The sequence below is a fragment of the Chelonia mydas genome, chromosome 7 (assembly GCF_015237465.2).
Source record: "Chelonia mydas isolate rCheMyd1 chromosome 7, rCheMyd1.pri.v2, whole genome shotgun sequence".
In the NCBI taxonomy this organism is placed as follows: domain Eukaryota; kingdom Metazoa; phylum Chordata; order Testudines; family Cheloniidae; genus Chelonia; species Chelonia mydas.
In genome coordinates, this window is record NC_057853.1 from 86,931,866 (window position 1) to 86,950,233 (window position 18,368).

Genomic DNA, 18,368 nt, shown 5'->3' on the forward strand with positions numbered 1-18,368 from the left:
TTAGCTTCTTAACTCTTTACAGGTGAAAGGGTTTTGCCTCTGGCCAGTAGGGATTTTATAGCACTGTATACAGAAGGGTGGTTACCCTTCCCTTTAGTTTTATGACAGTCCCTAATGCACATTTACTAGCTCAGTTGTTGTTCAGTCTTGTTGTTTTATAGTGAGGCCCCAATGATTTCCCATTTGATATAGTTGACTGGAAACTTTCATATCAACAGATAATCTCCTAGTACACTGTCCTAAAGTGGTAGGGAAAAACTCTAGAAATATGTTTACAAGCTCTTTTTTAAAATTTTGATTTCATCCTTTAAAAACCATGAGTGTATAATATTTCCAAAGCCATTCCTACTTAGCTTAACAAACAATATTGCCAGCAGATCAGACCCAGAAGAGTAAAGCACAGCTTCGTAGCCTTTTAATTACATTGGGACAAGTACTTTTTCTTTGCAATAAAAAGGAGATCCTTGCAGAACCGCATTTGATATAGACTTCCCAGGTAGACAGCTCTGAAAATGTCAACCATAGCAAAAGACTTCTCAACAGCGCAATTCATTTAACAGTCTAGCTAAATCAATAGAACCCTTAATGATTGTTGTATTTTATTTACAGGAATTCCTCCCTTTTGAATTATTTATTAGATTTATTGACACCAGATTTTACTGCCTTTTATTGCAGCTACTTTCAAAAATAATCAGTGCTTTTTGGTAATAAGTCAGATAATACAAAGCCTGAAACTGAAATACTGTGGTGACAGTCATGGTATAAAAATTAAGATTTATAAACTTTCTTTTAAAATAATGGGTAATCATGTTTCAATAAGCTAAAACATTGTGATTACTGGAAATGGTGTTTGCTTTTGTGTAGTGTTGGGGAGGGAAGGCTAATACTGATTTTTATCACACAGCACCTTTAATCTGACTTCACAGGAGTATCTTCTGGATTGATGGCCAAATGCCAAATGGTTTTGGTGTGTGCAAGTCGAATAGCATAGTTGTACTTGTTGGTTAAAATAGCACTTTTACAAAGGAGCTTTATGTTATTACTGAAGTGTCATCTTGAGTCACTGTTGTTTGTATTAAATCCTTAAAAATTAATAAATGTTGTAGCAAAACATGCTAGATCAAATTCTCTTTGGTTAGCAACAGTTAGAACACAAAAGAGTTCAGGGTATTTTACATCTTAGCAGTAAAGAAAAAACATGTTTACAGTCATGAACTATATCACTGGTTTGCTGGGGTAGGGAGGAAAAAGGGAATATATATCTATGGCCAGACTCCATTCCCCACTATGACTGCTTTGCATCCATCTAGTAATGGAAAGCAGCTGTAATGCTGGCTTAACTAGAAGACCAAGGACACCCCCTTTATCATCCCTTACCTCTCCCAAAATGCCATGGGGCTGGCATCCTCCCTCCCAATCACGAGCACAGGGGGTATAGCTATAAGAGGGAAGAGAGAGATGGCTTTTTGTGCTACCTTAAGCCTTGGATCTCTAGTTATTGAAACAGCCCCTTAGGATGCCAGGAATAAATTGGGAAAACTCTGGGGCTGCTCTAATTTATGACAGGGACTAATCCAATCCCCAGTTGCTACAGGATCCAGGAGCTGCAAAGATGGCTGGCCTTATAACTATCTTTAACCCGCACCTCACTCAGTTGTGCTGAGGACAATTTAGATGCAGCCCAGGATGGAGATCTAATACTTTGAATTCTAATTATTTACTTCCCCCAGTTTGAGGGAGGGGAAAGAGGAGGTTATTCTACCTATCTAAATATTATCCATTTATATTGCTGAAGTTATGTTGGAGGCAGACATAAAGGGTGTCTTGGCGTCACCCTTGTTAAAATATTCATTAATATCTCTGGAAATACAGTTAAGTTTTCAGACTCATTTTCTTCTGGTATCCCCTAACTCAAATATTTCTATCCTGCACTAGTCCTTTTCTTCCCCTCAATTGACCACCAGCTGTCTATGAGTACCTTATTGACCATTAGTGTATTTTACTTACCTTTTTCCATCTTTTTTTTTAAACTGATTTTCAGTTTTAGTGCTCTTTCTCTCCAGTGCTTCCGTTCTCCTCATCCCCACTCCAAGATGATTGTCCTGGTTTACTTACCATTGTGTTTAGCATTTTCTCTTTTCTTTCCAGCAATGTCAATATTAGTTTTTAGAGAGTGGTTTATAGAAAAGACTCTTTTAATCCTTGTAAACATGACTTTATGGCTTTAAGGGATTGATTTGCGGGGAGGGCTAACAGATCATGCTAGAGCTGAGATGACAGCTGGGTTAGCAATTGAGATGGCTTCAAGAAATCCGTGGATCAGTCCTCATTTTTGTTATATGGAATAGTTCCAAGGGTAGCTACTATAAATTGTGCTAAATAAGAGTATATGAACTTTCTCCTGTACTGCACTCTGAGCATAATTTTTTACCCTTTGCCCAGGGAAACTATGGGAAATACATGTTCTTTCCTGCTCCTTTCATATTCTGCCGAATGCAAGCAATGTGAAACAAAACAAGAAACCAAACATAAAATGGAGCTATGATAAGGAGAAAACCTTGTTTCTTTATTATGCTTTGATTTTACTTCTGTTGTGCAATATTTGTGAAGAATCCTATAACTTGCTTTGCCCACCTTATTCACACATAGCCATTAAATGGGTCAATATGAAAACCTTTGTAGAAGGATTATGCACCTTAGGAGTTTTTCTGGTGATACACTCCCCCACAGCCAGAGCTTAACTGCCTCAAGTTTACCTTCCTCAAATCTATGACAAGCCTCATTAACAAGCTACAGAATCAGTCACATACCTCAGTGACTCTCCCCAGGCACATGGCCTCATGTAGATTTGTTATGCAGCATGCTAAACTTCACTTATGTTATATGCAAGTCTGTCTGAAGTTGGTGTGTGTACCAAATGGACACCATATCAAGTCAGTGCTTGTTCTCCTCAACGTCCTTCCCTTCGTAAATTGGTGGAACGATTCCAGTCATGTGTGCAAGGTTGGTTTGTTCTTCCCACCAAACTCCTTGTGATTGATGCATCCCTCATATGATTGGGGAGCTTATCTAAACTGCCATCAAGTTCAGTGCTGATGGACCCACAAGGAAAAGAGGTTGCACATAAGCCTACTAGAACTCAGGGCAGTTCATTGAGCCTGAACCATCTTCCTCCCAATGATTCAAGGACTTGCAATTCAAATTATGACAGACAACATGACAGCTATGTTTTATATAAACAAATGAGTAAGAGTTTGTTCATACCTCCTGTACTAGCAGGATATTTGGTTTAGGAATTGGTGTATCCACCAACAAGTCTCACCGGTAGGGACAAAAGGACATTCAGAGTGCATGCACAGCTGGCCAAAAGATTCTGATCTTGGGTGCATGCACACCACAAGTGGAATACATCTGGATAACACATCTTGAAGAACCACCATTATTTTAAGGTAAGTAATTTCATAAACAGCTCTTTCACCTCCTTCACCACGGCCCCTGGTGAAGGGGCATGCTGGGGCAGTTGTGGAGTGTGTCTGGAGTATGGTTCATTCCAGCTATCCCTACCTGGCTCATGGTCCCTTGAAGCCATGATTCCTTGAGAGCTTCTGCATGCTCAGCCCTTTTGAAAATCAGGCCACTTCATTTATGTGCCTAAATCTGGAGTCAAGAGTGTAAGTTAAGCACCTAGTCTTTGGCCCAGATTTGCAGTGTTAGAAATGAAGACTATGCTCAACTCCCATGTTTAAACAAAAATCAGAGGCAGACTGCATTAAACATATTGACATTTTTCACCAGAAATAATAATAATAATAATAAAAAAACCAATGCTTTTTCTTTTACAACATCATTGATGCTTTTTAGTGTTTATAAATGCAAAGGACAAATAGTATTAACTATACCAAGTTATAATGTAGGGAGAGACTGAAGTTTTACGATACATCACTGTCAATACAGACAAAGAAACTGTGAAAATAATAAATTGCTGTAAAGAGTCAGTTTCTTCTGAAAAGGAACCTTATTAGAATAAGAAAAACAGTATTATCACTAAAGCTGCTTCTCTCTCTCTCCTTCACATGAAGAGTTTCTGCCTAGAACTTCTGCCAACTACTTACTGCCTTGATTTGTGCCACAAATTTAAAGAAAAGTACACATACTCTCACACCCATTGTTCCACTTCTGGACCTTTCTTGAGTACACACTGTCAATTATGCTGAATGATAAGAAACACTATAGTGATTTTTATGTGGCTATCAGTTATTTTTTATTTTAACCTAAACCCCAAACTGGAAGCCTGGTGTCCAAGGTAAAATGTAAAATGAGCAGGCAGATTTGGCTGTTGAAAAGTGTGGGGGAGAGGGATAACCCTTTTTCTTATCTGTCCATAAATCACCAAAATATCTTGATGCCAAGTGGGAGAGGACATTTTATTCAGCACAAACATGTGAGATTTACTAGGAAAAGTTCTTGTGTAAAGTTTGTCTTAGTGGAAAGGCAGTTTTAGGACAAAGTCCCTCTGCCTTACTATTGACTTTATATGCATATTTGTTTGATACTGATTCAAATACCTTAGAAAAATAAATATATAAATATGGTTTCCTTATCATTTCCCATAGCAGTGGTTGTTCTGTATCATCCTTAAACAGGATTTCTCTTTCTGACATTTCTATTTTAAGTCTCTGATTTTCAGTCACTAAGGACACATAAGAACATACAGAAGATGACAAAAACTTTCAGAGAATGCTGAACTTGTCATGTATTATCTGAAAACAATAGAAATGTTTTAAAGCAACATTGTTATTATGGTTGACAGATCCAGATATGATTTTCCAAACTAAAAAAAAGGCTTCTCTTACGTGTGTAGCTTACCTTAAATATTCCATAAATATACCCAAAAGATTATTAGGCCTCTGAAACAAAGCCCGTCTTCCAGTGAAAGGGTAGAATCCTTCCCTGTGCTGCAAAGGAGCCGTTGATGTGTTTGTGTGGAGCAGAACACAGTATAGGGAGTATCTTTTCCTCCCTACTCTCTAACCGACACAAACAGCAGGGTAAAATCTATGCCTACCGCTCCACAGAGCACTAGGTAAATAGGATGAGCTACCATGCCAGCCAGCATGCCATGTTTTAGAAGCCAGCTGGATATGTATTACTCAGGGCCTATGCTGCTAGTTCTCTTTTAACCCTTAACATTTTACATTCAGATATACTTGTTCGCAGCATTCCGCACTGCCCGCAATCTCAAAGGTAGGAGGAAGGGGGTGTTTTTCTGGACTAGAGTATTGGCTCTTTTAAGAGTACCCCATCTCTCTGGACCTGAGAGAAGGGGATGACTCACCTGAGCTGGTGCATGGGCTAGTGCTGTTCAGTTAAGCTGCTGACCTCCTGCTCATCCTCCCTCGTCCAGAATCTCTGTTAACCACAAAAAAAAAAGTGATATATATTCAACTAACAATCAAATATGTCACATAGGCAAGTTTTATGAGAAGTCTGGGGATTAACCTTTGCTCTCTGAGGGACTAAATATAACAATCACATAGGGTCACCAAAAAGAATGGTTAAAATCTGTACTACTTAAAGGGTTGGGCAAAATCTCAGAATTTTGTAGCATGAGGAATGCACCTACAGGAGTCAGTAACAGCTATATATGGCAGTGTATTGTAAAATATCTACTGAAGGAATAAGTTTATTCAGTCAAGAGTCTGGACGCACTTTGTTTCAGGGTCTGCTCTGACTCATCTGCTGATGGTCTTTGAAAGAAACAAGACTATAAATTATTTTACTGGTATTTTCAAAGACAAGAACTTCTGAACAATGACCACTGTGGAATTCTGTTCTGGATTTCGTCAACTACAATGCAATCCAGATATAATCCAAATTCGTAGCAGGTGGTCCTCCAAAATATAAGAGATTTACTGTGGAGGCAGATGTGCCAAGTTCTTATTCAAACTAATTAAGGCTGTGAATTTTGCAAGGATGCACTTTCTAAACTAATGAGGTTTGCAGTCCTGCGGGCGTCTAGAGCCAGATACACTGGGAAAGCAGTTTTATTGACACTTTGGCACGCCTGCTTCTGGTATTGGTGAAATGTGAACATGCAGATGCATGTGAAAACGTAAAATAAGGTTGAAAGCTGAACTTTCACCTGCTGAATTAAAAAAATAATCGGGCTGGGTTTGGTTTTGGAGATGGTTTGGGTTTGGTTTTATTTTATGGGAAATGATTTACTTGTCTCTCGTCTATGTCTCTGGTAAGTTTCAAAGAGGAAGCAGGAGTGGGGGACACCGAAATGTCTATGCCTCTATGTCACTCTCACAGATCTTGGGAGACAGGCCAGTCCTTGCTTACAGACAGCCCCCCAACCTGAAGCAAATACTCACCAGCAACCACACAACAGAACCACTAACCCAAGAACCTATCCTTGCAACAAAGCCCGTTGCCAGCTGCGTCCACATATCTATTCAGGGGACACCATCATAGGGCCTAATCACATCAGCCAAACTATCAGAGGTCGTTCACCTGCACATCTACCAATGTGATATATGCCATCATGTGCCAGCAATGCCCCTCTGCCAAGTACATTGGCCAAACTGGACAGTCTCTATGTAAAAGAATAAATGGACACAAATCAGATGTCAAGAATTATAACATTCAAAAACCAGTCGGAGAACACTTCAGTCTCTCTGGTCACTCGATTACAGACCTAAAAGTGACAATACTTCAACAAAAAAACTTCAAGAACAGACTCCAACGAGAGACTGCTGAATTGGAATTAATTTGCAAACTGGATACAATTAACTTAGGCTTGAATAAAGACTGGGAGTGGACGGGTCATTACTCAAAGTAAAACTATTTCCCCATGTTATTCCCCCCACCACCCCCCACTGTTCCTCAGACTTTCTTGTCAACCGCTGGAAATGGCCCACCTTGATTATCACTACAAAAGGTTCTCCTCCCGCCCCGCTCCCTCCCCCCCCCCCGCTCTACTGCTGGTAATAGCTCACCTTAAGTGATCACTCTGGTTACAGTGTGTATGGTAACACCCATTGTTTCATGTTCTCTATGTATATAAATCTCCCCGCTGTATTTTCCACTGAATGCATCCGATGAAGTGAGCTGTAGCTCATGAAAGCTTCTGCTCAAATAAATTTGTTAGTCTCTAAGGTGCCACAAGTACTCCTTTTTCTTCTTGCGAATACAGACTAACACGGCTGCTACTCTGAAACATGTCAAATATAGTCTTTCAAAAATACAATGGATCCAGTTTTCTTCTGCTCTGTGGCCCCTTTGTTGCAATTCAGTGTAAAGGGGTCATTAAAGAAGTAGAAATGGCTGCTGGACAATATACCCACAGAGGTGCTGCCATGGAGTTACTCTAACTTGCACCAAAGTCCAGACCAGGATTAAGGATATTGCAAAGGTGGTCTAAAGCTCCCTTCTACAGTTCCTACACGAAGCACAGGAATAGGGTAACAGAGGATAAGGTTTAATATATTCACCACAACAATTAAAGGAATCTGGACAGGAAATGGTTACTGTAATCCATAACCAGATCCATAAATAACATTGCTCAGACTTGAATAATTGGGACATGACTCCAAATAGCAACAAAAGAACCTCAGTAGGTTCAGATAAGCACAGAAAAGCTTGGATGCTCACTGGAATTAAAACAACTTTTTCCTCAGATTTCCAGTACAGTGGTATTGTGAGATTCCAGGGTTGCAGCTGAGAGACCACCATGTAACAAATATGAGCAGATTTTGGAAAAATCACAAGATCTATTCAAGTAGCATCACTACTAATGAAAATGCCATCAGATTGATCTGAGTTTTTTAAAAAAAATATTTAACCACTGATCTATCTAATCAGATAGAGGGGGATTTGAATTGCAGTCCCAATATGAGAAAAAGTTATTTAACTATGTGTGAGAGGCCCATTTGGCCATCCTGTCCTTAAACCTTTATAAATGCAAGTAGTAGATTCTAATTTCATTGGAGAGCTCATGATGAAGGTTCCTGTCAAAGTATTGAAAAAGTTGTACTTTTCTTTCTTTAAAGAGATACTTTACATGTAGTTTAGACCTTCTCATCCCCATTGGCATGTGTAGTCTTATTCATATTCACTAATCAAGAGTCAAATACACAATGAATGCAGAAGTCAGCTTTGTTTGCATGCAGTGGATGACTGTCTTAATCTCTTTGTGAAGTAGGAGTTTACATTCACTTAATTCATGCTTCTTCGGTTTGTGATGTCCATGAATGTGATTGTTTGCCAGCAAACACTGAGAACATTAAGTAAACTGTGTAGGTTAAAGACAGTGAAAGAAAAGGAGTAACAAATAAAACCAGGAAAGGAAAAATTGCAAATGACTTTTTGCTGTATTGTATTATTTAATAATTATTGCAGTTAGAACCCTTCAGGAGATGATTTTTAAAAATCACCAAAGTGAAGTACAAATCCAGAACTGTTTTGGCATGAAAAATCTGTCCCTTCTGACATTTTTCCACTTAAAAGAAAATGTATTATTGGCATCAGAACTACCCTGCGAGCACAAAGGAAAATATGTGCAGTTTCAGATAAATCCTGCCCTTAGGGAGGTGATTTGCAGGTCTGTGTAAATGTCCAAGAGCCTTGACTCCAAATCCATAGAAAGTAGTTCCTCTTTGTTTTGCTTTCTGTGTGTGTATATGTCTCTCTCCCAAACATGGCATCATACCTCTCCCAAGCCAATGACAGTACAGAAGCATTAACTTTTAAAACTACAGTTTGTCCTTAACTTAAATAATTTGAGGCAAAGTTAAAGCCATATAATTATAAATAGATAATAATAATTATTAATAAAAAACCCTACCCAAACCTACGTTACTATTATGTTAAGGTTGCAAGTTTAAATCTAATGATGTCAAATATGAAAATTAAAAGATGAAGTCTTTCAAAAACAGGACCTCAAACTAGGTTTTTACATCCTGATCTAGCCTCTCAAATAAGTAGGCTGGTTTTCAAAACTGCTGAACACCCAGCGGCTCCCACTGAAGTCATTAAGAATGTAGAGGTTAAGGAGCTTAACTGGAGGATCCTATTTTTTGAAAACTTTGACCAAGATTTTCATAGTATCATTAACATTTCCACAGTGCAAATGCTATATTTACTTACACGTCTAATAGCTAATACTTATGCATCTAATGGATTAATAGACTTTTCTGTGTTTGGATATTTAAACTTATTGATAAATCAGTGCAGTGTTGTTGATGTTGGGTGGTATGTGGGTGGGGTTTTTTTTGTTTTTTTTTTTTACATTTTGAAAATGTCAGTTCCCTGTTCCATGTGTGACGGGTAGACCCCACCACCCCTGCCTTTGGGGAGGCTAGCGCCACAGCCCCACCCCTTCCACACGAGGCCCTGCCCACCGCAGATGGAGCTCCCAGCCCCCCGCCCTCCTGTGGCCAGAGAAGCCCCTGGCTGGCTGGAACCCCAAGCCACTCTTCTGCCCCCTCCCCCCTCCGTCACCGCCAGAGGAGCCCCAGGCTGACCCCAGCCAGCCGACCGACCCAAGTCCTGTCCGGAGTAGCTCCAGCCACCCGACTGATCCAAGCCCCGGCCAGAGCAGCCCCAGTCGTGCCGGCAGGCCCGGGGCCACAGCATCACCAGCCCAGTGTGGCTGCAACCGCTGCAGCCAGGGAAGGCAGAGCCTTCCCTGACCTACTATACCCACCCCTCATGCCCTTTTCCTAACAATAGGAGGCAAAATTTAGATAAAATTAGAAGAGCTGTATTTAAGATTTGTTTAGCCATTATTTTCCTGGACTTTTGCAACATGGGTATATCCCCAGGACATGCATATGATCTCCATTGTTACTTGGATTTTTCTCCAGCATGATTGATACTGGGAGTCCTCATCCTGGGTGGGAGGCAGATGGTCACAAGGTCATGACCTGCCCTTCCCTTATTGCTAAATAGGAGGGTTGTTCCAGCAGGAATCCTACTATGGAAGTTGAGCCCCACTGGTATAGACAGTCTTAAACCTGAACTATAAAATTTCTATGGAGCACATAATAGCTGGTACCTAAATCTGTGCTTGGGTTAGTTTTAATTTAGACTCTCTGACTGTTTTGGTGCCTCCACCTGTATATGCGATCAGATCACTTCTCTAGCTGAATCCAGCATCTTTTCCCCATGTTTGGGGCAGGAACCATCTTTTTATTCTGTTCTAGATCTTAACGGGTTTTTTTCATAGATATTAAGGTCAGAAGGGACCATTATGATCATCTAGTCTGACCTTCTGCACAACGCAGGCCACAGAATCTCACCCACCCACTCCTGCGAAAAACCTCCGACCTATGTCTGAGCTATTGAAGTCCTCAAATCATGATTTAAAGACTTCAAGGAGCAGAGAATCCTCCAGCAAGTGACCCGTGCCCCATGCTACAGAGGAAGGCGAAAAACCTCCAGGGCCTCTTCCAATCTGCCCTGGAGGAAAATTCCTTCCCGACCCCAAAAATGTTGATCAGCTGAACCCTGAGCATATGGGCAAGATTCACCAGCCAGATGCTCAGGAGAGAATTCTCTGTAGTAACTCAGATCCCACCCCATCTAACATCCCATCCCATTATGGTTCTACAAGTAATAAATAGTAATAATCGAAAACGGAGTGTGGATGGACTCCTAGAATCTGAGATTGCTGTGTGGTGCTTCAAAACTCTTTCTGTATATACATGCACATGTGTGCACACGCACACACAACAATACAAAGATTCAACCATGAGTCTTTTGGGGCAAGGTAGAGCAGAGCCTTAATTTTTGGCAAACTTGGCATCACTTTGAAGTATTTAGAAAAATGTGATTTGTTTGTGTAAATTAGTCCTCCATTTTACTTTGTCAGATGAAGTAAAATGCCCAGCTGCAAAAGGTCAGCAAATTTGAAGGCACCCATTTCTATCTCCATAATCCAATGTAAAGAATTCTGATCTGTTTTAATTTGCAAAATTCAACCCCCACAGCCTCAAGGTGAGGTGGGGTTTGTCTGGTCAAGCAGCAAGAAAGAGGGTGTGGCTCTTTTAATGGTTTCCCCTCCTTTTGGTGGCAAGGGGGGGAAAAAAAGGAGTTAGGCATCACCCTGATCTGGGGACTGGCTCGACAGGCTCTTGAAAGCCATGTGGACCAGCAGGGAGACTTTATATATCTATTTATGCCCTGACCTGCCAATAGAGATCTATTTCGCATTTGGCCCACAGGCAGGTGGCCAGTTCCCCCTGGAAGTTCACAGCTGGGCCTCATCATTGAGGCTACTCTGAGTTGATATGGATGATGGGGTGTTATATGAGGAGCAAGGGAAGAGTCAATGTTTGGAGCTACGGGCCCATAGGTGGGCAGCCAGTTCCCCTAGAGGTTTGCAGCTGGGCCTTTGGTGCTGAGGCACACCTGAGTTGTCTTGGTAAGAGGAGCATCCAAGAAATGGCCAGCTGAAATGATTACTGTACACCATGGTGAAAATTATTTGGAATTTTGAAACGGGCAGAAGGACTTAATCATCAAGGCACAGAGAGATTTAGGGCAGATCCGGGACCTTTTCCTTGGGCAGACTGTAAACTGGTTTGAAATACTACAGTGGACAGTGTGGTGGGATTCCATCAGGCCTCTGTAGGTTTACAAAGCTGAATTTATCATTAGGAGAGGGAAGTTGATAATTGCACACCAAAATTTTCATAAATTGGTGCCTAAGTTATTCAGGGATGATGGAGTACAGCTCCCCGATCAAGGAGCAGATATATTTTTGGTTTGGGAGGGAATTATTAAGTATTTGGGAACCTGGTGGGCAGTGGGGAGTGGCAGCCAAACTAGTGACAGGTGTCCAGTGCAGGTATTTTTTCTATAGGGGTCTGGCTCCCTGAAAAACTGGAACTGGAAGTGCACTCTGGGGGAAGGCATCCCCTAAAGCAGCTGGGGAATAGGACCAAAGCTCCTAACAATCCCCTTTTTTCAGCCCCTGAGCCCTTATGTGAGGGGAGGGTAGTGGATTTGTGCGGGGACTGATGGCCACCTTCCACAAGTAGCTGGAAATGAGTGAGGAGGGAATGATGAGCTGCACTGTACAAGTTATTGCCATTAATTCCGAAACGAGTTAATAAAGTTGCAGACTAATTAAAAGCATGTCCTTCACACGTTGGCATTTTTCTTATGCATTTGGGACAATGTGCTCATCTCCATGCTCTCCCTCTTTGATTTTGGTCATTTAAAAAGTTGCACATGTATTTTTTTAATGAGTTTAACTCATCTGTTTTCTCTGCAAGTGTAAAAATGCATAAAGCTGTTACTAATACATTCAAATTATGAAAATAGATTTAAAGCAGAAAACAGAAGTTAAATGAAAAATAAAAACGGTGGTTTAAAGTTGCACTTGTTTAGCTTTATTTAATTTTTTTTTAATTAAATTTAGTGGGCCTTGATCCTGATTGTGTTGTTTATGTAGTACATATTTCAGGATAAATCACACAATCAAGGTAAATGATTGTTCCTATTAACAAATTACAGAATTGCTGGAGAGAAGCTTTGAAATGTATTTGGCTCCTGATAGGGCAGTTATTAATGGTCCTTCAGCTGAGCATGGTTAAACTTTGTTTTATATTTTTATTTTCTTTTCACTGCCTTCCTCAATATAATGTACCTTTGCTTCAAAAAAAAAACAAAAACCTCAAAGAGTCTAACATAAATTTTTCCTTCACGATACATAGGTCACTATGAAAATCGTAATTTAGGCTCTCATAAAGTATTTATAGTAAGCTGGTCCTGTATTTTCTTGTCATTCTGTCACATATAGTGTAAAAAGCACTTTCAGAAAGAGCAAGCTCATCCAGTTTAGAAAATTAACAAAGACACATTGTGGGACATTGCTTGAAATGTCATAAGAATCTCTGCAGTCCCTGGAAGCTTTATTTACTTGGGTGACAGACTGTTTTCTGAAGTAGAATTACTTTATGTTGATCCCTCACACAATAATATTATATTGAAAATTTGGCATCTTCCTCTTGGGTGCCAGGCTTGTGTGATAGTAATAGAATTGAGAGTATGGAAAGGCTGACAGTGGCAAATGGGTTCTCTAATGGGAAGGGAGTGAATGGGTATAGTTTGAAAAAACAATTGTGGATAGGTCCATAGTCTAGTTTCAACTTGAGAACTAAACTCTTAATTATATTTTGCAGGATATGAATGATTACTCCCCAGTATTTAGCAAAGTTCTCTACAGGGGACTGGTTGCTCCCGATGCAATCAAGGGCACTGTTATTGCTACAGTTTCAGCTGAAGATCAGGATCCTCCGGTAAGCAAATGATTTTGTTAATACACTTCACCCAAGAGGGAAAAATCTTTAACCCTCATATGTGACCTAAACCTCTGAGCAACAAAGGAGATTATTATGAGTCTCGCACAGCAGTAGCTTGCATAAATTTTTTATCCCAGCCTGTCCTTTGTCATCATGGACATAGGCTGCATTTCAAATGATTTTTCCCAGGGCTGACAAATCAACGATACAGCTTCTTTTTGATGGGAAGTTATCCGGCTTCATGGCACAGATGATAAAAAGAATAGGCAGGAAGCAAACCCATGACTGCCTGCATTTGGAACAGCTCTGTGGCTTAAAAAGAAAACAAAACACAACTTTGCAAGCTTGTCGTTTCCTTGATTTGCAGTCATTGTGAGTTTCCAATCTGTGTGACATACTAGTGTTCAACAAAACAGCACAGTTCATCAATAGCCCTTTTTGGAAATGTAGTATTTGAACTGAGCTTGGTTGATCTGGGGATAAAGTTTATTTCTCCCACTGGTTTCTTATCACTGTTCCCTGGTGAAGCTCTTGATTGACAGAACTGTGCACGTTTTTGACTTGTTATCTTTTCTGATGGGTAATATCTATTTGTGTAATCAAGGAGGTTCATGAACACTGGTGACCAAATGATACACTGAGGACAACAAAAGCCAAAGATATTCTGTCAGAAGGGTTTAATTTTGATTGTTAATGTTTAGAATATTAAGGAGAAGAAGAAACACTCCAAATGCTCAAGGAGTGGTGTTCTGAGAGAGTGTTTGCAATGCACATTAAAAGCTAATGCTAATATTTTGACAGAGTTCCACATAAATCAGTTATAGTTAAATACAGTACATAGTTTTTTTAACACTGAGAAGCGCTGAAATACTAAGGCTATACTTATATAAGTCATATTTAATATGTACTGACTGTGTTATCCCTTTGCAAAAAATCCAGACACAAAATGGAAAATTGATGTTAATCAGTCTAGCTCCTTTGAAGTTAATTGAGTTGGGATAATTTATACCAGCTGAGGATCTGGCCCATTGAATGTTTAAGATCTGTAAAGAGAGTACTATAAAAATTCAGGTTAATAGTATCAATATTTATTTATTATTACTATGTATTATTTCATTAATGTCATTTCTGTGTTGAACTCTATACAGAACACAGAGAAAGACACAGTCTCTCTCCTAAGGATCTTACAACATCAGGGAAAGATTTGAGGTTGCATGGAAAGGCTGAAGAGCTGCTAAATACTGGCAGCCATTCTCGACCCATTGTGCCTTAGCCAGGTGCAATGCCTCCACTAACATAGGGGAGCATAGATCTTAGCAGCTTTTGCTATGCCCTTTCACAGAGGTCAGTGTGCATTTCCCTTTCCCAGCCTAACTCTGGTAGCCATTGTGGATGGGGATTAGGGCAATAGCCCCACCCTCTTATTTCCCCTATAGCTTTCTTTGGTGGTGTCCCAAATGAGGCTAGTGGTTGGAGCAGGAGTCGGGAGCCAGGGACTGGAGTCAAGGATCAGAGTTGGAGTCAGGACCCAGGTGTTGAGCCCAGGGTTGGAGTCAGAGGCAGGAGGAAGCAAGGCTGGAGTGGACTGGAACAGGACAAGCTGGATGGCAAGGCTGGAAACAAGGCAGGGGTATGAGTAATTGCAGCTGCTGCTGAGCTTAAAAACAGTCCTGCTGGCTTCTTCAGACAATCAGGCTGGCCAGCCAATTGGGTGGTCCTAACGTAACACAGTTTAGCTCATTAATCTGTCTGGAGGACGGGCTGGCTAGTCCTCGTGCTCAACTGAAGGAGCACACTCAGGACAGGTGGAGACTAATACTGCTGTCCATGATGGATTTCTCCAGTTTGTGTGCCTGGGAACACAATGGCTGGTCAGTGTCTGTTCTCTGCCCTGGAGGAGTAAGACTATGCACATTCTAGCCGTAATCAGACATCCAGTGATTTGAGGAGGAATTAATCCTGATTGCTCACACCCCCATCATTTGTTTTCAAGTCATTTTGAAAATTCTACTAAGATGGTATTCTGAAACTTTAATTATTTTAGTGTTCTAAGATTTCCAGCTGAGGTCGATATTGCTTGAAGCTTTGTTGTCATCAGGTATCTCTTTGGTATTCTGTGTATTTGGTATTAAGGACATTAGTGAGGTGTGTGGTTCAGGTGTTCACATTTCAAAGGATGTTATTGTAACTTGCAAAGTTTGGCAGTTTCATCAGAAGGTTAGGAGGAATATGGATACAATGAAGCACACACAGTATTTCAAGGAGCTCAGTGAGCAACGCTTGGTGAAACTTGAACAGCGATGGCTCCATTTTGTCCCCTCAGGAATTCCCTGTCACTTAAGGGACTCAGCAAATTGTCTCAATTCAAGAGACGGTATCCTCAAAGTAACCTGCAAATTCCTCACATGTAAAATTTCTACTCGATTTACAATTAGTCATCTCACATTAACCAAATTATCCATCACTGGGAGCAGTTCCACTGTGTATGACTTGTATATGCTATGAGTAAGGCTAAGATTATGTCATGAAGGTGTAACAATGCTGGTTCTGGTGGGACCCAACAGAGAGTGCCAATTCAGGACAAATTGCTTAAAGCAGGACAGTTACAGCCCAAGGCTGGGGTTTCTATGCACACCAAGACAAACCAAACCAGCCAATGGAATCAATTCCATACAGTAATGGCAAAGTTCTTGGTTCAGGCTTGCAGCAGTGATAGAATAAACTGCAAGTTCAAATCAAGTCTCTGAAGAACATCCACAGCTGGGATGGGTCTTTCAGTCCTTGGTTCAAAGCTTCAGTTTAGCAAAGTTCCTCCAGAGATATGAAGCAGGATTGAAGACAAGATGGAGGAGCTGCAGCAGCTTTTTATATTCTCTTGCCAAGTGGTCTTTCTTTCTTTGTCCCAAAGACAAGCTGTCCATCACATGGCCTGGAAAAACCTCAGAGTTCTGTCCATAGGCGTGTCCCTGCATACCTTGCTGAATCACAAGGCGTGTCTGCCTTCTCTCAGTGGGTCAGTTGTATAGCTGATGGTCCTTAATGGGCCATCAAGCAGGCTAGGCGGACACCAGCTTGTCTGGGGTGTCACCCAGTAGTATAGCGTAAATTTGAAATACAGACAGTATAGAGCCAATATTCATAACTTTAACTACAAAAATGATAGCACACATAACCATAACCAGCAAACCATATCCTGTCTTATTTGATCCCCTTTATACAAGATTTGGTGCCTCTACAGGACCTTGGTTGCAACCATGTTCTATGTGGTCCCAGTTCAAGTCAATAACGTGACAGTAAGGCTAATATTATATCATGAAGGTCATGAATATCACAGAATCCATGACTTCCAGAGACCTCTGTGACATTTCTGCTTCAACCCTGGGGCGGCAGGGCTGGAGCTGTCAGCTGGCAGGGCCCCAGCAACTCCCAGTTACTGCAGGGGGTTCTGCAACTCCCAGCTGCTGCCAGGGTACCTGAAGCTCCCAGCCAACAGGGGCATCAGGGTGGACCCCGCAGCTCCCAGCCGCAATCCCTTTGAGCCGCCGTGCATGGTGGGGGGAGGGCAGAGCTCTCTCAACCACTGTGGATGGTGCGGGGGATGCCGGAGTCCCAGCAGGAGCGGGTGCTGGACCCATGGAGGAGTCATGGGCTTCCATGATTTTTTGTTTATTCCCTGTGACCTGTCTGTGATTTTTACGAAAGACAACCATGACAAAATCTTAGCTTTATCTATGAGGGATGTTACAATTATTTTCTTTGCCTCCTGCACAGCCATAGCTCAAATCTTGATCAATTCCTTAGGTCACAGTCCATGTGCCCTGGATCAGGACTCCTCCACCAGTATGTTAGCCATATTCCCTTCTTGTTTTATTCATTTCAAGTTATCTGTAAATCCAGTGAACTATGTGGACAAGGCCAGGAGAGACGCTATTTGGGAGCCACTGTATCAATGGTAGACCTGGATGAAAAATGGATTTTCTGTCCTATGGTAAATTCTGATACTTCAAAATTTGACTTTGTCCCAAATTTTGATGAAAAGTCAATATATCTCTGAGTTTTTTCACAAAAAGGAATATTCCAAAATATTTCATTTTGATCTTATTGAATCATTTTGTTTCAACTTTATCATTTTGACTGTTATAATAGCATAGAATAGAATAATATAAATATTTAACTGTCATTATCATAATGAGAAGTTTTGATAATTTCCCATGAAAATTTAGATGAAATTGGTACATTCCAGAAAAAGGTTTTGATTTTTGCAAATCTGCTTTTCCTATGGAAACGTAGTCTGTCCATAGAAAATTTTTGACCAGCTCTAATGAATAGACATGTACAAAAGAATTCTATAATATATCACCAGACCATAGATAAAGTGGTGATTTGGCAAGATAGTTCACTCCCTCAGAAGGTCCTGAAACCAATTCCAACAGCTACCGTTGTCAATGAAGGTAATAGATGGTGAGACCTTTGGGGATAATGTTTTGTTTCTTGCATTTGCTCAGGAAGCAGAAAAGAAATGAAATATTATCCTCACCAGTTTCACCATCTATAACCCTCTGACCACTACATACGACTCCAAATATTCTGAATAGCTCTGTCTCTCTCACAGAAGTTGGTCTGTGATGAGGTGGTCAGGAGGTCCCCTGCTGGAAGCCTCAGGGTCCTGCCACATTCATCCCAGGAAAGGAGCAGTGGAGCTAAGTCCTCTGAGCAGCCAAGAGAGGCTACAAAGGGCTAGCTAATCAGAGAGGCTGCAAGGAGCAGCCAATCAGTGCCCAAGAGGGCCATATAAAAAGGAGATGCAGAACCAGAGACAGTTCCTTGCTCGCACCAGAGGAGTGCAGGTGGTGTTCCTGGCTGTCCAAAGGGAACTGCAGTACCATGGACAGCTCAGTGCTGGCAGGGACCAGAGAAGTTACAAAGAGCTCCTTGCTGGCTGCTGGGCCTTAAATATAGGAGAGCCCTGACGTAAGGGTGAAGCATCAGTGAAGGCTGGGGCCTCAGGGAAGTGGCCTAGGGAACTGAAAGCAGTTTCATTAAAGTAACACGGTG

General features: G+C 41.0%; 1 protein-coding gene across 1 annotated transcript in view; it reads left to right on the top strand.

Annotated features, from left to right (window-relative positions):
• PCDH15 (protocadherin related 15) overlaps positions 1-18,368 on the top strand; it is a 665,248-nt gene that overhangs the window by 475,430 nt on the left and 171,450 nt on the right. Inside the window, exon 21 of the mRNA XM_043551059.1 lies at positions 13,194-13,310. Within this exon, the coding sequence (XP_043406994.1) occupies positions 13,194-13,310 (117 nt within the window). The remainder of the gene's footprint in view (positions 1-13,193; positions 13,311-18,368) is intronic.